At 36.0% G+C, this 25,110-nt stretch overlaps 1 protein-coding gene across 1 annotated transcript; it reads right to left on the reverse strand.

The window, feature by feature from the left end:
* Positions 1 to 7,730: 7,730 nt before the first annotated feature.
* On the reverse strand, positions 7,731 to 23,911 carry ZNF30 (zinc finger protein 30). Its single transcript, XM_077130480.1, is given in 4 exon segments — positions 7,731 to 10,042; positions 10,479 to 11,275; positions 13,832 to 13,836; positions 23,872 to 23,911. Coding segments are annotated over 4 exon segments (1,671 nt in total). The 3' UTR covers positions 7,731 to 9,213.
* Positions 23,912 to 25,110: the final 1,199 nt, after the last annotated feature.

Below are 25,110 nucleotides of genomic sequence, written 5' to 3' on the forward strand. Positions count from 1 at the left end.
TGGAATAAACTTGAAAGTCTAGAAATAGACCCACACATCACATGGCCAATTGATTTTTTATTATGATGCCATGTAAATGCCATTGGGAAAAAATAGTCTCCTCAACAAATGGTGTTGTGAACACTAACTATTCATATGATTAAGAATGAAATTGGAACTCTACATTACATCATACACAAAACTTAACTCAAAATGGATCAATGACCTAAGTATAAGAGCTAAAACCATAAAACTCTTAGAAGGTAACATAGGAGCAAATCTTCATTATTTGGGATTTGGCAGTAGATTCTTATACATGACACCAAAAGCATGAGCAACAAGAGAAAGAAACACAATGTAAATTCAATTTCATCAAAATGAGACTTTTTTGCATCAAAGGAAATTACCAAGAAAGATAAAGTACAACCTACAGAATGACAGAAAAATAGGTGCAAACCATATATTGGATGAGGGCTTATATCCACAATATATAAACTTTCTATGACACAAAAATATAAAGAAAAACAATCCAGTATAAAAATGGGCAAAGGAATTAAATAGACAGTTTTTCAAAGAGCATTTAGAAATGACCAGTAAACCACATGAAAAGATGCTCCACATCATTAGCCATTAGGGAAATGCAAATCAAAGCCACAATGAGATACCACGCCACATCCACAAGGAAGGCTATTATTTAAAAAAAGGGAGAGTACGTGTTGGAAAGGATGCAGAGAAATTGGAACTCCAGTGGATTGTTTGTGGGTAAAAAATAAAATGGTGCAGACTGTGGAAAGCAATATGGCAACTCTTAAGAAGTCAAATGCAGAATTACCACATGACCTGGCAATTTAAGTTCTTGGTATATATCCAAAGGAAGTGAAAATGGAGTTTCAAGCAGATACTTGTTGTTTTAGATTCCTTGGCTGTTCAAAGCAAATACCATGAAATGGGTCAGGTTAAACAATGGGAATCTATTTGCTCACAGTGTTGAGCCAAGAAAATGTACTAATCAAGGCAGCATCAAAGTGATGCTTTCTTTCAGAAGACTGGCTGCCAGCAATCCTTGGGTCCTCTCTCACGTGGCAAGGGACATGGTAGACCATGGTATGCTGGTGTCTCCCTTCTCTTCCAGGTTTTGTTGATTGCAGCTTCTTGCTTTCTTTCTCTTTGTCTGAATTTCATTCTTTTATAAAGGACTCCATTCTGCTTGAGGTAAATCACAGGTAAATTGAAGTAGTCTCATCAAATCCACTTGCACTGGATTTAGGAGTAGATTAAATTTAAGTACATGTTTTTTTCTGGGGCACTTTCAGCTTTGAACCACCAAACTTGTACATTAATGTTCATAGCAGCATTAACCACAATATGGAAAAGCTGAAAAAAAACCAAGTGTCTGTTATAGACAAACAAACTGTGGTACATACACACAATGGAATATTATTTGATTTTAAGAAAGAATGAAGTTATGAGACATGGTGAAACATTGAAGAACCTTGAAAACATTATGCTCAGTCTAACCTATCCTAGTCCTACCCAGATTAGTCCCATTCATATCTCTAACTGAAGTCTGATCACTTTTTCAGTGTTTTTAGCAGTTGCTGTATAGAGTAACGCTGACTTCCAGCTTTATGCTAGACATAAATTCTAGCTTTATGTCTCAGGTATCACACAAATACCGAAAGTTCCATGGAATAACCAGGTTATACACAAAGAACTCAGCATCTCAGAATTTAGAAAAATTAGTTACAACTCCAGAACAGATATGATTGCTCTAAGAGCTTACAATCTAGGAACCTGTAAGTAGGTGTTTTGGTTTGCTAAAGCTCCTGGAAATCAGTATACCAGAAATGGGTTGGCTTTTATAAAGGGAATTTATTAATTTAAAAGTTTATAGTTTTTAAACCATAAAAATGTCCAAACTTAGGCATCCAGAGAAAAGTTACTTTGACTCAAGAAAGGGCAGATGTTCAGGGTTCTCTGTCAGCTGGAAGACACATGATGACGTCTACTAGCTTTCTCACCAACTTCTATTTTCAAAAGGCTTCCCTGAGGGCATTTTCTTTTACATCTCCAAAGGTCTCTGTCTGTATGGGCTCTTAAGCTTTTCCCCAAATGGTTCACTCCTTTTTTTGTATGGGCAGGCACCAGGAATCAAACCCGGGTCTCCAGCATGGCAGGCGAGAACTCTGCCTGCTGAGCCACCGTGGCCCACCCCCAAAATGGTTCACTCTTAAAGGACTCCAGTTAAGTGTCCCACTTTGAATGGGGTGGAGACACATCTCCATGGAAACCACCTAATCAAAAGGTCCCACCCACAATTGGGTGGGTCATATCTCCACAGAAACAACTTAATCAGACATATCCACCCCAACAGTATTGAATCAGAAATAAAGTACATGGCTTTTCTGAGGTACACAACAGTTTCAAACTGGCACAACAGGGAAAAGGGAGTTTTTGCTTGGTGGGTGCAGAGAATTTGTGAATAGAACTTTTTTGTTTGGAAAATTAATATGGTCATGTCCAGAGACAAAGAAGTCAGCTTGAAAGTATATTTCTGGTTAAAATATGAGTACTATTGTGGATGGAAAAACACTGAATAAAAATCTGAGTTCATAATGACACTTCTTAATAAAAACAACCAGAAAAATCTTCATACATCACCATCTGTATGATGTGGCAGAATAAGTAAGTAAAAAACTTTATGAGAATTTAAACTCATAGGAAACAATGAATAAATTAATATGCAGGTAATATTACTAAAAGGTAGCCTGAAAATACATACTAATTAATATTTGTTGAATCATCAGGGGAAGGATAATATGTGACTAGTGATTTGGATGAAGGAAATTTTGAAGTTACTTGGAACATTCTCTTTTATAAAGCATATATATCATATATTTAAACACAAAGAGCTATTAAAATAGCTGCCAAATATAGGTGATATTGAAAAATGCATTTTAACTGTCTTTTGTACTCTTTTGGCATTGGATTTTTTTCAGGAAAATTAAAAATAAGGAGGAATAGGAATAAAAGGACATATTTTAATGAAAGAAAAAAATTTGGAAAAATTGACCACATTCTTTATATATGGGAGTATATTCATTTAAAATTCCTTTTCACCCCAGTCAAACCACACTTTCTTTCTGAAGTAGCAATAGCTTCCTCCATGGGGAACCGGTTTGGCTGTATTGTTCTGGGAGTTTTCCTGAAAGTCCAGTCTAGAACTCATTCCTATTTTCTTAAGATCTTATATCCCCATGTTTTATGATTTACTGCTTAGATATTTAAAGCATTTTGTTTTCTGAAATTAAATTCTGACTTATAAAAAGATTTTGATATCAGAATTGATTGTGGATAATAGATAATAAAGAATGGGAATCTGGGATTTTTTTATAATACCTTCTTATGTTAAAGGCATCAAGGATACAGTTAAATGGAAAATGGAGTATCTCCATGACACACTAGTATCTCATGTCATGCAATGGAATAACAATAACTGGCCTGAAATGTGTGATTATCTGATGTTGGAAGACAGCTTGATTCGTTGGTGTTCCAGCACTGTCTGGGCCTTCTGAGTAACAGAAATTGATACATATGAGGATATAGAATGTCTCCTTTCTCCAAAGCCATTACTGCACTCATTTCAAGGTTAAGAAAGTTGAGAGATTCCTTTCTTTTTTATCCCCTGGAGCCAATTGCTTACAATCTGGGCTAGAAACCTTTCCATCCCCCCAATCCCAAGAGAGGATTCGTTTACATTCTATAGTAAAAGATAAGTTCTCTCTATCCCTGGATAGAAGGATGGACAGATGATCCAGCAGATCCTACAGAAGCTCCGAGTTTCATTATTTTGCAGTTCCTCTCCTGTGGTGCAAACCCCTACATGTTCAAGGACATCTGAGTCACTGCATCCCTCTGTGAAGAACTAGCGCATGAGGATATCAACACAAGGTGGTCAGTAAATAAAATTTTATTTTCTCTGATCTTTGTGTTTCTATAAGTATATGTATAACTGTGGTTAGCTAACTAGACAGCTTGCAAGTATGTTAATATCTCAGGCCATTCACAATTTTAGATTTAACATGAGCTGAATTCTGGATAATCTATGATGGTGGGAATGAAGTATACAGGGATAAAAAAGTGGATTGGCTGCTGTAAACTGCTTTGGTGAGCTTGCAAAATAAAATGACAAACTCCTTAGAGTGAGCTGAATGGCCTACAATGACCTCCATCTTATCCTGCACTACTTCTCTGACATCATCATCTACCACTCTCCCCCTTCCGTCACTTCAGTCACATTGGCCTTTGAATCAGTGAGGATCTAAGTTGATATTGAATTATGGAAAAATTCCACCAGGTAGGATTTGTACTTTTACTTTTCAGTGTGTCATAATTTGTTCATTCCCAAATTGTTTCAAAGAAGAATATCAAGAGTGTAAATGTTTGAAAAAGTATTTTTTTCCTGTTTTCACACTTTATTTGTGGTTTGGCTACATACAGAATTCTAGCCTAGTTAATACTAGGCCTCAAAATGGTGAAATTTTTGCTCTATTATCTTCTAATTTTCAGTACCTTATTGAAAAATCTGTTATCATTCTGATTTCTCTTTATATGTGATTGCTACTCTCAGGAAATTCTAATTATCTTTTCTAATGCCACTACATAAAAGTGTTATGATGGTATGTCTTGGTGCAGATCCATTTTCATTCATTGTGCTGGGTAATTGATGAGCCTTTTCAATCTCTAACTAATTCTCTTTCAGTTCTTACAAGTTTGTCTTTGTAATTTCTTTAGTTACATTCTCCCTTCATTTTCTCTGCTCTTTTGGTGACAGCTATACTTCAGATTTTCACTTCCTGGATATTTTCTCCATTTTATAAGCATTCTCTTTCATTTTCCTCTATGTTCCTTATTTCAGGGATATTTCCTTAACATTAACTTTTGCCTTTCAACCTCTCTTTTTTTCTGTCATAGTTTTAATATTCAAGAATTCTTTTCATTCTTTTATTATTTTCAACAGAATCTTGTTCTTTCTTCATAAATGTAATGTGTTCTCATATTCTCTCAGAAGAATATAAAATTTTTTTCTGCTCCTGCAGTTCTTTCCTCCATGTTTCTGTTATTCTGTTCATTTTTTCTTATCATTCAAATGCCTAGGGATCTATAGCTATCTTTTGATTTAAAAGTAAGGCAGCTGATTTGAAGTTATGTGTGCTTGGGCAGAGATTATGGTAGGGTTGTGATTTAAGCCCCACCATTCACTTGGGTAATATGATACCAAGTGTTACTATCAATAGGCATATTTTTTGTTGTACAGTAAGACTGTGTCTAACTGTTATTTCATTTGGGTAATAACAAATGCCACTATCAGTAGGCATACCCTTTTGTGTTGGACAGTTTCTGCAGAAAGGAAACACAAACTCTATCAAAATGAGTCATATAAAGTAAACAGATGGAAAAAGGAGAAATAAAAAAAGATTATTATAAATCATAATAATTATGATGTTGAGAGTGGCTATCATCTTAAGGGAGGGTCACAGTTGATGCTGTGAATATGTCAGACTCACTGCTACTGTCCACACAGGATAAACAGCACAAAATACATGGAGTGGAGTCTAGAACACATTGGGGCAAATAAGGAAAACAGGAATTTACAGAATGGGCTAGTCACTCTCATAAGCACAGTGATGTTTATCAGGAGATGGAAGATTCATTTTTTTTTTTTTTTTTTTTTTTTTTTTAATAGGAAAGACAGAGAGAAGGAAGGAAGGATAGAAGGAAGGAAGAGAGGAAGAAAGGGAAACATCTTTTTAAACATTTTCTTGTTTTATTGTATTTTGTTTCTCCGTTTTCGTTACATGGGCTGGGGCCGGGAATCGAACCGAGGTCCTCCGGCATAGCAGGCAAGCACTTTGCCCGCTGAGCCACCGCGGCCCGCCCGGAAGATTCATTTTTGATAAAGGCACAAAGGCAATTGAATGGAAAAAGGAGAATCTTTTCAACAATTGTGTTGGGCCAACTAGACATGTTTATGTAAAAAATGTGAACCTTGACCATAACTTCACATCTTATGCAAAAACTATTTCAAAATGGATCATGGATCTAAATAAAAATGTAAAGTTATAAAATGTTGTGAAGAAAACATAGGAAAAATCTTTGTGATTAGGCAAAGCTTTCTTAGATATGGCACCAAAAGCACTATCCATAAGCCAAATTGTTAAATTGGATTTTAACAAAATTAAATAAGGCAAAGATTTCTTAGATAAGGCGCCAAAAGCACTATCCATAAGCTAAATAGTTAAACTGGATTTGAACAAAATTAAATACCTTTGCTTTATGAAAGACTCTTCAGAGAATGGAGAGACAAACTAGACTGGGACAAATATTTGCAAATCAACTATTTGACAAAGAATTTGTATCCAGAATATATAATGAATTTTTCAAACCTCAACTGTGCAACATCAACAGCCTAATAAAAATGGACAAAACATTTGAAAAAATGCTTTACCCAAGAAGATACACGGATAACAGAGATGCATTTTAAAGAAGACTGTATAACGTTAGTCATTAGGGAAATGTAAATTAAAGCCACAATGAAATACTACCACATGCCTATTAGAAAAACTAAAACAAAAACAAACACAAACACAGCACCAAGTGGTGATGAGGATATATAACAACTGGAACATACACTGGTGATTGGAATATAAAATGGTACGTTTAGTTTGGAGAACAGTCTCACAGTTGCTAGTATAATTAAACACTCCACAGGACTCACCATTTGAACTGCTTGGCATTTCCCTAAAGAAATGAAAATGTTTGACTACACAGAGTCACACAAATAGTACCTTCACTCATAATTGTGAAAACTCGGGGATAACCCAAATGTCTCTCATCTGGTGAATGGTCACGCAAACTGGTTCACTGGAATACTACTCAACAACAAAATTGAGTGAATAACTGATATGAATGAATCTCAACTGCATTATGCTAAGTGAAAGAAGCCAGACTCAAAATTCTACATACTTTATTGGCTGTACTTACATGGTATTCTGGAAATAGCAAAAGTGTTTACCATGGACTAGGACTGGGGAAATGGAACTAACTACCCAGGGGTATGAGAGAACATTTTGGGGTGATAAAATAATCTCTATCTTTGTTTGTGGTTATGTTTATACAATTATATATTTGTCAAAAACCACAGAACTGTATACCTGAACAGTATGAATTTCAATTTATGTAAATTATACCTCAATAATCTTAAAATAAAAACCAAAAATATTCCTCATTGACATAGATGTGACAATTCCTTAACAAACAATAGTAAAACAAAATTGGAATGTATGACAAGTATATTATGATCTTAGGAATGAGGGTTGAATTACTATTTGAAATCACTTAATGTAAATCACTGTATGAAGAGAAAAACATGAAATTACCATATGATCATTTCAGAATTGAGAAGAAAGGACTTGACAATATGCGATGCATTTTAATAATAAAAACCCTCAGTAAACTAGGAGTAGAAGGGGAATCTCTCACCCTGGTAAAGTGCATCTATGAAAAATATAACATTATATTTAATGGCAAAGGATGTCATGTTCCCTCCTCCAAGCTTAGAGTAAGGCCAAGAATGTTCACTCTCACCTTTCTATTCAATACTTTACTGGATACTAATGCAGTAAGAGAAAAAAATTCAGAAGGGACAGAAAGAAATAAAAAGGTCTTAATTCACAAATGATGTGGTTGTTTATGTAGAAAATCCTAGGGAAACTACAAAAAAAGCTACTAGAACTCAAAAATAATTTTTTTCCACCATGACCAAATGGGGTTTATTTCAGGTATGCAAGGGTGGGTCAAACACACACACAAAATCAATATAATTCACTACATCAATAAATCAAAGGGGAAAAGTACATGATTATCTTGATTGACTCAGAAAAGGCATGACAAAATCCAGTATCCTTTCTTGAAAACACTTCAGAGCATAGGAACAGAAGGAAACTTTCTCAACATGACCAAAGATATGTGTGAAAAACCTGCAGCTAACAACGTACTCAAACTAATACATACATTGATTACAACTTTACAAGCAGAAATAAAAAATATCATTATTCAGATTACCACTGCAAAAATGAATATTATAATGAAAAATTCCAGGAGTGATGATCTGAACCAAGTTTTAACATACCATTACTAACTGTGGGAAAACCTTATATTATCTGTTTCCAGAAATATGCAGCCATTACCTTTGAACTGTTCACTAGAACCTTATTAAAAACTTTTATAACATCCATAATATAGAAGAAGTGCTGGAAGGAACAAAGCGAAAAAATAGCTTAAGGAAACAATAAAATACAGAATGTGAGGCAATCTATAACAAAATTTCCTTGGACTCTTCCAAAAAACAAAGCCATGAAAAAAGGAGGGGCTCACAAATAAAAGAGACTAATATTTAAGGATGGAGGTTTAGGCCTACAGCTTCCTCTCAAATACTGTAGAAATAATTATGTAAAATATGGAGATAATGTGATAGAGATAAAATAAATAAGACAAAATGTTACTAGGGATGGGTGACAATTTCTTTATGTTAAAAATTTCCATATAAGAAATGTAAAATAAACTTCCAAGAGGATATTTTACTTTTTGCTTTCCCATCATTAATTTTCAATTTATCTTGAATTTTGGACAAAGAATGCAGATTATAAGCTCTTCTTAATATCTTTTTTGCACATTATAATACTGGGCATCTTTCAAGAATTCTCTGCTGCAACTTAAGAGATGTGCTCTAAATGAATATCCTCCCACATTCCTTTCTTTCTACTAAGTTTTATCTAGAAAGATTTATCTAAAATTCTTAAATGGATATATGGATATAGGGGCATTTTTAAATTAACTACAACTGTAGGGGGTTACTCAAAATTTCACTGATGATGATGATGATGATGATGATGATGATGGTCATAAAACACAGGCTTTTACAATTATGTAGGTTCTATATTGTCGCCATTTTAAAACAATGCCCAGAGGTGATAAGTATGTACCTAATGTCAGGCACATTGTAAGACAGTTGAGTGGCATGTATGTCATAGCTAAACGTTTCCCACCTTTTCTTAACTGGCCTCTATTTTGAATATTCTGATAGTCTATAAATAGGAATGACAGATGACGGCTTTCTTACATTTTCTGAATTACATTATGTATTCTTTGATGTAAGAAAGGTGAGGATATTTTCTAATGATCCAGCAACCTTTCTTGCCACCATATGAATTCTCTGATGTTGGCCATCACATGAATTTTCTGATACTGAATAATGTTTGAGCCATACAAAAAGGACTTTCCACATTCCTTAAATTCTTAGGGTTTCATACCTGTATGGTTTCTCTGATGTGCTTTCAGGGCTGAATTATATCTAAAGACCTTCCCACATTTTTTACATTTAAAGGATTTCTCACCAGTATGTATCCTCTGATGTTCAGTAAGGAATGAATTAAGCCTAAAGTTCTTCCCACATTCCTTACATTCAAAGGGTTTCTCACCAGTATGAACACTCTGATGTCCAATAAGCTGTCCATATACAGTAAAGGCTTTCCCACATTTGTTACATTCATAGGGTTTCTCACCAGTATGAATTCTTTGATGTTGAACAAGGTATGGGCCAGAACTAAAGGACTTTCCACATTCCTTACACACATAGGGTTTATCACCAGTATGAATTCTCCCATGTTGGACAAGGTATGAGGCACAACTAAAAGCTTTCCCACATTCCTTACATTTAAAGGGTTTCATATCAATATGAATTTTCTGATGGTGTGCTAGATGTACATGTACTCTAAAGGTCTTTCCACATTCATTATAGGGTTTCTCACCTGTATGAATCCTCTGATGCTGAACAAGGTATGAACCAGTACTAAAGGCTTTCCCACATTTCTTACACTCATAGGGTTTCTCACCAGTATGAAGTCTCTCATGTTGAACAAGGTATGAGGCACGACTAAAGGCCTTTCCACATTCTTTACATTCAAAGGGTTTCTCATCAGTATGAATACTCTGATGTTGAGTGTATTAGTTAGGGTTCTCTAAAGAAACAGAATCAACAGGGAACACTTGCAAATATAAAATTTATGAAAGTGTCTCACGTGACCGTAGGAACGCAGAGTCCAAAATCCACAGGGCAGGCTGCGAAGCCGATGACTCCAATGGATGGCCTGGACGAACTCCACAGGAGAGGCTCACCAGCCAAAGCAGGAATGGAACCTGTCTCCTCTGAGTCCTCCTTAAAAGGCTTCCCATGATTGCATTTAGCATCACTAATTGCAGAAGACACTCCCCTTTGGCTGATTACAAATGGAATCAGCTGTGGATGTAGCTGATGTGATCATGACCTAATTCTATGAAATGTCCTCATTGCAACAGACAGGCCAGCGCTTGCCCAATCAGATGAACAGGTACCACAACCTGGCTAAGTTGACACCTGTCCCTAACCATGGCATTGAGTAAGTCCTCCATACACAGCAAAGGCCTTTCCACAATCCTTACACTCATAGGGTTTCTCACCAGTATGAATTCTTCGATGTTTAACAAGGGGTGAACTAGTCATAAAGGCCTTCCCACACTCTTTACATTCATAGGTTTTCTCACTAGTGTGAATTCTCTGATGCTGAGCAAGGTATGAGGAGGTACTAAAGGCCTTACCACATTCCTTACATACAAAAGTTTTTTCATCAGTATGAATATTCTGATGCTGAATAAGTTTTCCATACACCATAAAAGCTTTCTCACATTCCTTACATTCATAGGGTTTCTCACCATTCTGGATTCTTTGATGTTGAACAAGGTATGAGTTACTACAAAAAGCTTTTCCACATTCCCTACATTCATATGGTTTCTTACCTGTTTGAATACTCTGATGTACAGTAAATTGATGGCTACTGTTAAAGGCCTTTCCATATTGTTTAAATTCATATGGTTTCTCACCAGTATGAATTCTCCCATGTTTAACAAAAGCCTTCCCACATTCCTTACATTCATAGGATTTCTCACCAACATGAAATCTCTGATGTACAGTACATTGATGTCCATTACTAAAGTTCTTCCCACAATCTTTACATTTGTAGTGGTTTCCACTAGTATGTATTCTTTCATGCTGAACATGCTTTGAGACTTGACTAAAGGTCTTTCCGAAATCCTGATAGTCACATGGTTTTTCTCTGTTAAGAATTCTCTGACATAGAGCAAAAGATGTGAAATTTTAATAAGTGGGTATTTCTTGATAGCTGATTAGCTCATACTTCAACTGCGAACAGGAAGAACATAAAAAAAACTTTTCTATATCCCAAAAATAAGATTTCTATGGTAGTAAAGTAACAAAATGAAAATAGCACATACTAGAAATAAATAGCTTACATAACTCTAAAATAGTTACAAATTCATTAAAGGTCAAGGAGGAATGCAGAGATTAATGAGAGTTTATGGAAAATAAAGTTTATCATTTGTGAAATAAGTGTCATTTTTGATATTTAGGTGTAGAACAGAATTTCTGAAGAGCTTATTAAAAAAAACCTGATGTTTATAAACCATCATAAACTACCAGAGGAAGTTCCAGGGCATCAATATTTTTAACATTTCTATGAAAAGTTTCTGATTCAGATGAAATTTTTAGAATCCAAACTTCCCCATTTTCTCCATGGTTTCTCTTTATACTTAGAATAAAATCCATTTATCTTTCCATGGAAAACAGGGCCCCTGCTTACCTATATGGCCTCATAAGCCAAAGCTCCCTTTTCACCTATTTATTCCAATTACCCCTCTTGGTTATGTAGAATGTGTCACGATTTTTCTCATCTTTTATGCTATCTGTAGGGTTATAATCTCCTAAAGTCTTTTGGCAAGTGTCCTTTGGAAACTGGATCTTTTTCATACACTGCTGACCTTGTCTAAAAATGTCCATGTACTTAATTTTTTGTTTTAAGACTTCATCCCTTGCTTTCCCTCCTGTTTTCAACTATGTAATTATTCATTTTCTCTTTTGTAATGTTTTTTACTTCCCCTCAACTTCCTGGTGATAGACAGAATTTTGGCCTTCATGACATTTGCACCCTCATTATACCTGTGAATATGCTGTATCACATAGTAAAAGGAACTTTGCAGATATAATTAAGGTTACTAATCAGTTAATTTAAGTTAAGAAGATGATCCAGGGTTAGCTAGGTAGGCCTAATGTAATCACATGAGCTCTTAAAAGAAGTTTTCTCCTGACTAAAGGCAGAAGGTAAAGTCAGAGAGATTCAAAACATGAGAAGGACAAGATTTGCTGGCTGCTGGTTTGAAGACAGGAGCCAAATGGAAAGTGCGAGAAAGAAAAGAATTTTGTCACAACTAGCAGGCTTGGAAGAGGACCCCAAGCTCCAGGGAACCATAGCCTCAGCTGGTACACTGATTTAGCCACGCCATGCTGGACTTCTGAGGTATGTGAAAATAAATTAGCATAATTTTAAGGTACTTAGTTTTTGGCAATCTGTTATGCAGCAACAGACAATTAGTATACTTCCTAAGAGTAGGCCCAATCCATTTTTTTCCAGCACTGAATAATAGCCCCTTAGCACCTGGTAGGAGATAACTGATTATAGAATAAATAAATTCCTGGACAAATGAAAGGAATTTAGGATATTCAAAGACAGTATTACCAGATAATTCACTAATAATCCATTTATATGGAATTCATGCTGTTCTAGACTCTAATGGTGATGGCAATGCTAATGTATACCACCAGGACATGCTTGAAGAATTTGAAGCAGATGGTTACATTAAAGGTAATCACAGCAATACAACTCAAACCCAGTTCAATCTCTGACTATATTGACTAAACCCTAAACAGAAGGACCAACAGAAAAGTGCCCATTTACAGGCATAAATACTAAGTATCTTTCTTTACCATCCTGAACATTTACAGAATTCAGTAAAAAAAAACTACAAAACATACAAAAAAAAAAAGTAACCTACTGACAATGAATTAAAAAATCAACAGAAAAGACTCTAAGAAGATCCAGATGTTGAAGTAATCAGGGAAATTAAATACCTATGATTAACAGGTTAAAAGTGTTACTGGACATGGGTGGGCCACAGTGGCTCAGCAGGCAAGAATGCTTGCCTGCCATGCCAGAGGACCTGGGTTCGATTCCTGGAGCCTGCCCGTTTAAAAAAAAAAAAGGTGTTACTGGACAAAGTGGAAAATGTGCATGAATAGGTAGAGATTTTTAACAAGATAGATGAAAACTATAAGAAAAAATCAAATAAAATTGCTAGAAATTAAAAACTAATAACATGATTACAGATAAGAATACCTTCAGTGGTCTGATCAGTAGATTTGAGATGGTTAGTCTTTTGTGTCAACTTGGCTAGACTATAGGACGCAGTTATTTAATCAAACACTAATCTAGGCATTGCTGTGAAGATATCTTATACATGTTGTTAACATCTACAATCACTTAAAGGAGATTACCTTGAGAATATGAGTGGGCCTCACCCAATCAGTTAAAAGGATTAGGAGCAAGAAAAGGTATGCAAGAGAAGAAGAAATTCTGCCTCAAGACTGCAACATAAAATCCTGCTTGAATTTCCAGCCTGCAAACCTGGCTTAGAGATTTCAGATTCAAGACTAAATCATTTATTTCTGCCTAAACTTCCTAATGTTCCCTACAGATTTCACACTTGCCATCCCCCATAACTATATGAGCCATCCAATCAATCAATCAATATCTCAATATCCTATTGGTTGTTTCTTTAAAGAACCTTGACTGATAAAAAAAAAAGAAAGAACCTATAAACTTGTATATAAACCAAAGGAAATTACCGAAACTGAAACAAAAAGAAAAAAGTGAAAAATAAGCAGAATGGAGCATCTGAAAGCTTTGGGACAATACCAAACATTCTAACATATATGTAATTAGAATCTTAAAAGAAGAAAGAAAGGGCAGAAGCAATATATGAAAAGAAGATGGCAAAAAAAAAAAAAAAAACCCAAAAAACTTATTTAAGGGTGGTGCGACGGTGGCTCAGCAGGTAGAATTCTCATCTGCCATGCCGGAGACCTGGGTTCATTTCCTGGTGCTTGCCCATGTTAAAAAAAAAAAGAAGATGGCTGAGAATTTTCTAAAAATAATAAAGGTATGGAACCATAGACCCATGAGGCTTAGAGAACCCACTAAGGAGAATATAAAAAGCATATGTAAACATATCATATTCAAATGGCTATAAAAGGAAGACAGAGATAAAACATTGAAGGCAATTAGAAAAAATACACATCAGATAAAAGTGACAGACAGGAATTATAGTAAACGTCATCAGAAACTATCCAAGTCAAAAGAGAATGGAATGACCTCATTCAAGTGTTGAATAAAAAATACCATGAAACCAGAATACTCTGCCTAATGGAAATAACTTTTAAAAATTAAGGAGAGGGGTGGCCATGGTGGCTCAGTGGCAGAGTTCTCAGCTGCCATGTCGGAGACCTGGGTTCGATTCCCAGTGGCTGCCCATGCAAAATAAATAAATAAATAAATAAGGAGATATATTAAAAAATAAAGGAGAAAATAGATTTCAGATAAATACTTCACAAAACAGTAAAGAAAATGCTATACACAAGAGTGTGATAGACAAAAATTTGAATATGTAGAATGAAATAAATAGCTATGAATATGATAAAATAAATGTAACTATAAAAGATATTAAAAATATTTTTAGTCAGTCTAAAACATAGTTGTCTATCTAAAGCAAAAATAGTTGTAATATATATGGGCTTATAGCACACATGTATGATGGCAACAGTACAAAAGATAGGAAGGACAAACTGGGAGTATATTGTTGTAAGATTCTTATACTCTGCCTAGAGTGGTATAGTATTATTTGAAGGTAGACTGTGATTAATGAAAGATGTATACTATAAACCCGAAGGCAATCATTTAAAGAATTAAGAAAAAGGCACAAGTAATAAGCCAAGAATGGAGATAAAATGGAATTATAATTGATTAAGTAGCTCATTAAAACAGGGTGGCAAAAGCCAACTTTATTTCAAAAAATCAACTTTATATATAAAGACAGAGATAGGTAAAAAGTAAGTGAATGGGAAAAAGATAAAATGTGAACATGAATCAAAAGGAGTCAGGAAAGGCTAATATAATAAAGACATTGTAGCATTCAGAACAAGGAATATTACCATGGTTAAAGAGGGGCTTTGCATAATAATAAAAAGGTGTGGCAGCCCAGAAGTCAGAATCCCCCTTCCTTAGAGAAAAGGGTGAAGTCTTGAGCATACAGCAGCCTGTGTGACCAGAACACAGAGACTGAAGGTCACTGAGCCTAATCACTGTTGCTAATCAACTTTTCACGAGACACAACTGACAATTCTTTGTAACCAAATCCCATAAGGCTTTACTACATAAGGACTCCTTTTTCCTTATTTTTTTGCGGAGCACTCTATTTTCACTAATAAGTCCTTAATTAAACTTATGGGTAACTTTTTGCCTGGTGTGTTCTGTAGTCTCAGGGTTGAGTTAGGTTGGAACAAAAGGTCTATTTACAATAAAGACATAATAATCCTAAATAATAAATACTAAATTCAAGGCTCATCTCTGAGCTGACCATGTGTAGATCTGACCCAAAAAAAGAACAAAGGTTTTGAGAACTGAACTACTAGGTTGACTACCACCCAAGTCTCAGACTTGCAGCTAGGTGGTTTGAAATTGAATTAACATTGAACTAGAGCCCACAGAAGGCAGACCACAACCTACAGCCTGAACATAAATGAGTTAGCTGCTTGCTAAAACAAAAATATGATGTTCCATAGAATTTTAAAAAGATCTACAATATCATAATATTCAGAATATCCATGATACAATTCAAAATTACCCAACAAACACACACATACACAAACTCAGGAAAATATCATTAGCTCTGAAGGAAAAAGGACACTAATAGACACCAATGCTAAAATGTCTTTTTCTTAGTAGGCCAGGGTTGTTATGATACTACACAATGTGTTGGCTTAAACAACAGGAATTTATCTCATAGTTTTGAAGGCAAGAAGTTCCACATCAAAATACTGGCAGGCTTGCCTTCATCTGGAATCTAGCATTCTGGCAATCTATCATATGATGATCTCTCTCTCTCCTTATGTCTGCTCCTCTGATTTCTGGCTTCTACTTTCATGTCCAATTTTTTTTTTATAAGGACTTAAGCCACATTGAATTAAGGCCTGCCCTCATTCACTTTGGCCACACCTTAACTAATAATAGCATCTTCAAAGGTCCTATTTACAAGTGGGTTCACACCCACAGGAATGTGGATTAAGACTTTAACATATCTTTTGTGGGGCAAGTTATTCATTCCCAAATATCTTCACCCCTAAGTGTTTGCATAAATAAATGAAAATGATGACCACACAAAGGCACAAATTGTGCCTTTATTTATAACTGCCAGAATTTGGAAAAAACCTAGATGTATTAGCTAGGGTTCTCTGGAGGAACAGAATCAGCAGGAGATATCCACAGATATAAAATGTATAAAAAGTGTCTTATATAACCATGGGAATGTTGAGTCCAAGATCTGTAGGGCAGGCCACAAGTTGGTAACTCCAATGAAGTTCCTCAGTGAACTCTCAGGAGAGGCTGGCTGGACAACCATGGGAATGGAAAAGTCCAAAATCTGTAGGGCTGGCTGTGAAGCTGGCAACTCCAATGAAGGGTATGGATGAACTCCACAGGAGACGCTCAATGGCTGAAGCAGGAAGAGTGACTGTCTCTTCTGAATCATCCTTAAAAGCCTCCCAGTGATTAGATTAAGTGTCTCTCATTGCAGAAGACACTCCCCTTAGCCGATTACAAATGCAATCAGCTGTGGATGAGGTCAATGTAATCAAGGTTTAAGTCCATGAAATGTCCTCATAGCAACAGATAAGCCAGAGCTTGCCTGACAGATGACTGGGCACCACCACCTGGCCAAGTTGACACATGAACCTGACCATGACACTAGATGTCTATCATTTGGTGAATGGATAAACTACTTGTGATCCATCCATATAAAAGAATGCTACTCAATAATAAAAACAAATGAACAACTGATATATACAATAATATGGATGAATCGCATATGTGTTACGTTAAGTGAAAGCAGCCAGACTTAAAAGGCTTAATTTTGTACAATTTATATATACAAAAAAGCAAAACTGTAGGGACTGAAAATAAGTCACTGTTGCCGGTAGATGAGCATTCAGGGAAGGGTTAACTATAAAGGGACACAAGAGAAGTTTTTAAGATGATGTAAATATTCTAAAAAAAATACATATTCTTTACTGGGCTGGTGGTTACATGACTTTATGCATATGTCAAAATTCAGATGTATTCCTAAAAAGGACAAATTTCACTGTATATAAATTACAGCTTGATAATTTTGATATTTAAGTTATATGGCTTGGACTTTGTAGAAAATGTCAATTTTATGAAAGACACAAGGTAGGAGAACTATTACATATTAAGGGATATTAGAGACAGAAATTAAATATGTGATGCTCCTTGATTAGAATGTGATTTTTAAAAATCTTAAAGAATTATTGCTGGCATAACTTGGGAGATATGTATATAGGCAATATATTTGACAACTTTCTTGGGTGATATGGGCAAAGGGCAACAATTTCACGTGCGCATGAAAATGTGAATTGAGGTAAACTGTTTTGCTGTGTTTCCCAAGAATGTGCTAAAACAGTGTGGGTGTATTAGCTTACTAATCAATATTTTTAAAGATAAAAATGACCACTGATGAATTAAGTTTCATTTGGATGGAAAGGAAATATAACCTGTCAGGAACTCCATACTTTGAACTTCCCTAAATGTAGTTTCTCTTTTTAGCGGCACACCTCTTGTGGAAGCAATAACTGGATTTGGTACATGTTAAATTCTATGTAACATGAGACAGGAAAAGTCCCAGTTGATGTGTACCTTGTGTCCCTGCAATTCAACTTTATTTTTTTTTATTTTTCAATTTTCTTGTGGTAACATACTCACAACTCAAAATTTCTCATTTTAACCACTCTCAGTTGTACAATTCAGTGATATTAATTACATTCACAAAATTGTGCTACCAACACCATTAGCTATTTTCAAAAATTTTCATTCTCTCAAACAGAAACTCTGTACTCATTAAGCAATAGCTCTCCATTTTCCCCCACCTAACCACCCCCACAGTAACTTGTAATCTGTTGTCTGTTTTCTATGTGCTTGCTTATTCTTTCACAAAAGTGAAGTTATAACAATATTTGTCCTTTTGCGTCTGGCTTATTTCACTCAATATGATGTCTTCAAGGTTCATTCATGTTGTAGCATGTGCCAGGATGCCACTTCTTTTTATGGCTGAGTAATATTCCACTGTATGTGTATACTAAGTTTGTTTATCCATTCATCTGTTGATGCACACTTGAGTTCCGTCTACCTTTTGGCTAATGGGAGCAATGCTGCTATGAACAGTGGCATACCAATATGCATCTGAGTTCCCACTGTCAACTCTTTGAGGGCTGTATTAGTTTGTAAGCTGCCAGAGTGCAATATACAGCTTTTAAAAAGGGAATTTAATAAATTACAAGTCTGCAGTTCTATGCTGTGTAAGTCTCCAGATTAAGGCACCAACAAGAAGTTACCTTCACTCATGAAAGGGTAATGCTATCTGGAACATCTCTGTCAGCTAGGAATTTATGTGGCTGGCATCTGTTGGTTCCTTGCTCCTGGGCTTCATTGCTTTCAGCCTCCTTTCTTGTGGGGGTTCCTCACTTTGCTTCTCCAGGCAGGCTTTCATCTCTTGGATTCCTTCAGATTCTGGTTTACTTAACATCTCATGGGAAAGCACATGGGCAATGTCTGCTGAGCTCCAACCATCTCCAAACATCCATGCCTCTGTTCTCTGAGCAACTGTTCTCCAAGCAACTGTTCTCCAAGTGTCTGTATCTGTTCTGTCAGTTCTGCTCTGAAGTTTCTGTCAGCTTTCTCCAAAATGTTTCCTCTTTTAAAGGACTCCAGTAAACTAATCAAGACCCACCATGAATGGGTGGAGTCAAGTCTGCATCTAATCAAAAGGTCACACCCACAATTGGGCATTCCATATCTCTGTGGAGGTAATCTAATAAAAATCTTCTATGCTACAATATTGAATCAGGATTAAAAGAAATGGCTGAGCCCATAAGATTGGTTCAGGATCAAAACATGGCTTTTCTGGGGTACATAATACCTTCAAACCGGCATAAGGATATTTATTTAGACTGCATCATATGGCAATATGCCATTTTCTACCACAGCTGTACCTCTTTAGATCCCCATAACAATACATAAGGTTCTTATTTCTCTGCCATCTCACCAACACTTACTAGTTTTCCATTTTTTAAAGTAGGAGAACATCTTCAGGATCTTGTATTAGGCATATATAGAAATACAATGGATTTTGTGCAGTGATACTGTATTCTGCCACTTTCCTTAGCACTAGATAAACTTTTTAGGGAAGGTTTGGGATTTTTCTGTATACAGAGTAATGCCATCTGCAAACAGAGATAGTTTTATTTCTTTCTGTCCAGTTTGGATGCTTTATATTTCTTTCTTTCCACCCTCTCTCTCTTTTTCCCTAAATGGTCAGGTTAGACCTTCCAGTACAATACTGAATAGCTGAGGTGAAAGCAGGTATCCTTCTCTTTTTCCTGATAAGGGGAAAGTTTCAGTTTTTCACCATTGAGTATAATGTTAACAGTGAGTTCTTCATCTATGCCCTTTAATATGTTGAGGAACTTTCCCTCTTCCTACTTTTCTGAGTTTTTTTATCATAAAAGTTTGCTGGGTTTTGTCAAATGCATTTTATGAGAGGATCATGTGGTTTATTTCCATTAATCAAAATTTTCACATTCTAGTAATGTGCTCTATTACACTGACTGATTTTTTTTAGTGAAATAGCCTTGCATTTCGTATGATCAGTTGGTCATAGGAATGGACTTTTTGTGCTGGTATTTTGTTGAAGATTTTTACATTTATATTCATAAGGGATACTGATGTGCAATTTTATGTGATAACTTTATCTGGTTTTGGGATTAGGGTAATACTGGCTTCATAGAATAAGTTTAGAAAATGTACCCTCATTCTCAATTTTTTTGAGAAGTTTAAGAAAGGTTGATGTTAATTCTTCTTTGAACGTTTGGTAAAATTCAACAGTGAAGCTATCTGAGCTTGGACTTTTCTTTGTTGATAGGTTTTTGATTACTTATTCCATTTTTTACTTATTGGTCATTTCAGATTTTCTAATTTTTTTCTTGAGTCTGTTTAGGTAATTGTGTATTTCTTAGAATTTGGTTTATTTCTTCTAGACTACCCCATTTGAGTGTACAATTGCTTATAGAATACTATTTTATTTTTTTTGCACAGGCAGGCACTGGGAATTGAACCCGGGTCTCTGGCATTGCAGGCGAGAATTCTGACACTGAGCCACTGCTGCACCGCCCTGGAATATTATTTTAATCCTGCTTATTTCTGTGAGTAATGTTTCCACTTTTATCTCTGATTTTAGTTATTTGCATCCCCTCTTTTTGTCAGACTAGCTCTAGGTTTGTTGATTTTATTAATCTTGAGAAATCTGTTTAAATTTCTCTCCTTCATTTGGATTCTTATCAGGGTGGTATTTCAAGGCAAGTTTCCTGGAAGCCTTTTTCAACTCTTCCTGGGTGGCACTGGGTTTGACTCCCAAAACATCACAGGAAGTACTAGAATGATACTGACCCTGGGAAGAAGCAAGCATTCTAGCCTCCAAAACAGTAAAACAATAAATTCTCATTGTTCTGCCAACACATTGTGTGGCATTTATGATAGCCACTTTGGCAAACAAAAATGGAAACAAAGGTGATTTCAGTCTCAATGGTGAACAGAGATTAAGACAACACCTTAAAAGGTACTGCAGGTGGAATAATGTTTTCGTGTTTATGAAGAATAGGCTTATTCTTAGAGTAGGATTTAGGGTTAAGGTGTCACAATTTGTATAACTTTCTTAAATGGCTCAACAAAAATGTTTTATATCTAGATATAGGGTAACATGGAAAAATATGACTTATAGAATCTAGGTGAAAGTGTTGAAGGTGGTTATCATACTAGTCTTTCACCTTTTCCATAGTTTACAGTTAGCAAACACAAAAAACAAAAGACTTTGGGCGGGCCACGGTGGCTCAGCAGGTAAGAATGCTTGCCTGCCAAGCCCGAGGACCCGGGTTTGATTCCCGGTGCCTGCCCATGTAAAAAAAATAAAAAATAAAATAAAAATAAAATAAAAACAAAAGACTTAATAGTAGAATAATACTTTCATATATTAATGCACACTAAAAATACATTTTATAAAAATTAAAACAAAAAGACCCTCAAAGTGATAAAACTTGAATGATATGATGCAAGGTGAATATATACTATAGAAAAGAGCTAAGAAATAAACGTGTTTTAGATACTTCACTTCAGGTAATTATAATCAATTATAATCAAATTCTGAGAATCAATTATAATCAAATTCTGAAAAATTACAGGTACAAAGTTTTGTATCTGTAGCGTTTTTAAAAAAATAATCAGAATTCCATCAATATGTTTAATGATACATATTTGAAAATAATATTAAATGGAAATGACAACAGTCTGAATAATGATAGATGTTTATACATATTATAAAGACAAAAATCACACATACATTTTCTACTGGAATTTATATCAACTTTTTTTTTTTTTTTTTTTTTAAAGAGAGAGGGAGGAAGGGAAGGAAAGACAGAGAGAAGGAAGGAAGGATGGAAGGAAGGAAGGGAGGAAGAAAGGGAAACATCTTTAAACATTTTCTTGTTTTATTATATTTTGTTTGTTTGTTTGTTTTTTACATGGGCTGGGGCCGGGAATCGAACCGGGGTCCTCCGGCATGGCAGGCAAGCACTCTTGCCCGCTGAGCCACCGCGGCCCGCCCTCAACTTTTTTTTTTTTAAGATAAATTTCTTTTGTTTAATTTTTCAAATGAAAAGAATTAGTGTATGTTCCTAACAAATATGGCTTCCAACCACAGAACCATATTGAAATGTGTGTTGTCAAAGACTTTCAAATGATCAAAAAGAATACACTTTCCTACTACCTTATCTTCTCTGCTATGACCCCACACTTTCTTCCATGACGTTATTCCTTTCCATTAACTCTTCACTCATCTCTTGCCCTACAGACTGCCATATCTATAACTATGCCCTGATTTTCCTCTCACTATCCTATTAGAGCTGCTCTTTACTAAGCTGTGAATGCCATTTAATAATGTATCCTAGCTCACATAATAGATGGTAAATTTCATTATAAGACTTCTTTTTAAATTTAAATAAACTTGCTATATGAAAGAACACAGTGGCCACCATGGAGAGTAACCTATTCTGCAAAAGTGGTACAATTTGAGATTCAAAATTATAGTAATATATAACTTATAAATACAATAAAATGCAGGGGTCCATATGATATATATAAAATAAATGGACAAAGCTAAATGGGGGAGAAAGAAAAGTTCTTCTTTATATTAAAATGCCAATTAATAAATGTAGAAGTATTCTAGTTTGCAAGCTGCCAGAATGCCATATACCAGAAACAGAATGGCATTTTAAAAGGGGAATTTATTAAGTTGCAAATTTGCAGTTCTAAGGCTGTAAAAATGTCCGAATTAAAGCAAGGCTATGGAAATGCCCAAACTAAGGTATCCAGGGAAAGATACCTTGGTTCAAGAAGGCTTATGATGTTCAGGTTTTCTCTCTTAAGTGGAAAGGCATGTGGCAAACATGGCGACATCTGTTAGCTTTCTCTCCAGGTTTCTTGTTTCATGAAGCACCCCTCAGGATGTTTTCTTTCTTCATCTCCAAAGGTCTCTGGCTGCATGGGCTCTTGTGACTCTCCTGTCACTGAAGCTTTTTCCAAAATGTTTCCTCTCTTAAAGGATTCCAGTAAACTAATCAAGACCCACCTTGAATGGATGGAGTCACATCTCCCTCTAATCAAAGGTTAATACCCACAATTGGGCGCATCACATCTCTGTGGAGATAATCTAATCAAGCTTCCAATCCACAGTACTGAATAAGGATAAAAAGAAACAGCTGCCTCCACAAGATGGATGGATTATATATCTTAGAGAAGCCATATAATCCTTTCAAACTGGCACATTCCACCCTCTGGTCTCTAAAAACGACGTATTTTTCCTATATACAAAATACATTCATTCCATCACAATATCAGAAAGCAACAATACAAATGCAATACAAAGTCAGAAGCAGTACAAAATGTCATCAAAGTTATTTAAGGCATAGTCTGTCCTAAGGTAAAATTTTCTGGCTCTGGACCCATAAAACTCAGAACAAGTTACTTGCTGCCAACATACAAAGGAGGGACAATCATAAGATACATTTCCCATTTCCAAAGGGAGAAACTGGAAGGAATACAAGGATCACTGGACCCAAGCAGTCTTGAAAACCTGTAGGGCAAACTCCATTGGACATCAAAGTCTGAGAGTCATTTATCCTTGGGGCTTTAGAAATTGGCAGTCCCACCCTTTCCAAGGGCCTATCTAGTGGCACGTTTTTCTCCAAATGTAGCCTTAGGGGACATTGGGGAGACCATATTTTTTTCTCAGCTCCACCATCTCCAAGCATCAGGGCTGTACCCGGGCTCTCTGCCATCTTTAGGGCACATGCTCAACCCCTCCATGCAGTAGCAGCCAGGCTCTCCCCAATCTCCAAGGAATGTGCTTTACCCTATCCAAGGCCTGAGGTGGCACAACTCTTCCACTGCAACGAGGTGGAATGCTCACTCTTTGCCTTCGGGACAAACTCACCCTCTCCAAGTGCTTGGGTGTGTTTGCTCTCCTGGCCCATAGTTTCTTTACTTCAGACTTTAGCTTCCATAGTTCTGCCTCTGAAGTTAATTTTTCCTCCAATTTGTCTCTTTTCTGTCCCTCTCAGTCCAGGCTGGCAATGGTTCTGTTTATACAGATCCTGCAACACTCCTGTTGGCTTTCTATGCATCAGGCAAGGATCAAGGCCATCAGACAGAAGGAGTTTCCATAAATACTTCCTGGATAACTCCACCTCCAATTCTGGCTTTTTCTGAAATGGCTGACTGGTTGCACATTTGGTTAGATTCTCACTTGGGGCACTATTCTCTAGGGTCTCCCTTCCAGGAAGCCCAGAATTTTCTGGAACATCAGTTTCTTGTTTCTTTTTACCCAAGAGTTCAGTTTTGTCTTTATCTCTTTCCTATCACATTTTGCTATAAGCTGCAAGGAGAAACCAGGCTGCACTGTCCACATTTAATTTGGAAATCTCTTTTGCTAAATATCTAAGTTCATGGCTTTTAAAATCTGCCTTCCATCTAAAGTCAGCAGTTTTGATAAATTTTTGGTAACTTTAAAACAAGGGTCATCTTCCTTCCAGTTTGCAATAACATGGGCCTCATTTCTGTCTGAGGCCTTATTAGAGTCTACATTTCTACCAACAGTCTCTTCAAAGCATTCCAGGCCTTCTCTATCAAGCTCCACAATTCTTCCAGAACCTTCCTCTTATCCATTTAAAAAGCCATTCCAACATGTTTAGTATTTGAAAACCTCAGCAGCACCCCTCTGCAGTACTTCTCTGGTACCAAAATCCATTATAGTTTGCTAGCTGCTGAGATGCAATATACTAGAAATGGAATGGCTTTTAAAAAGGGTAATTTATTAAGTTGCAAGTTTACAGTTCTAAGGCCATGAAAATGTCCAAATTGAAGCAAGGCTCAGAAATGTCCAATCTAAGGCACCCAGGGAAACATACCTTGGTTCAAGAAGGCCAATGACATTTAGTGTTTCTCTCTCAACTGGAAAGGCACATGGCGAACATGGCAACACCTGCCAGCTTTCTCTCCTGGCTTCTTGCTTCATGAAGCTCCTTCAGGTGCATTTTCCTTCTTCATCTCCAAAGGTCTCTGGCTGCATGGGCTCTGTAGCTTTTTCCAAAAATGGTTCCCTTTTAAAGGGCCCCAATAAGCAACCCCACCTTGAATGGGTGGAGACACATCTCAATGGAAACCATCTAATCAA

This window comes from Tamandua tetradactyla, chromosome 16 (assembly GCF_023851605.1).
Source record: "Tamandua tetradactyla isolate mTamTet1 chromosome 16, mTamTet1.pri, whole genome shotgun sequence".
NCBI classification, from domain to species: domain Eukaryota; kingdom Metazoa; phylum Chordata; class Mammalia; order Pilosa; family Myrmecophagidae; genus Tamandua; species Tamandua tetradactyla.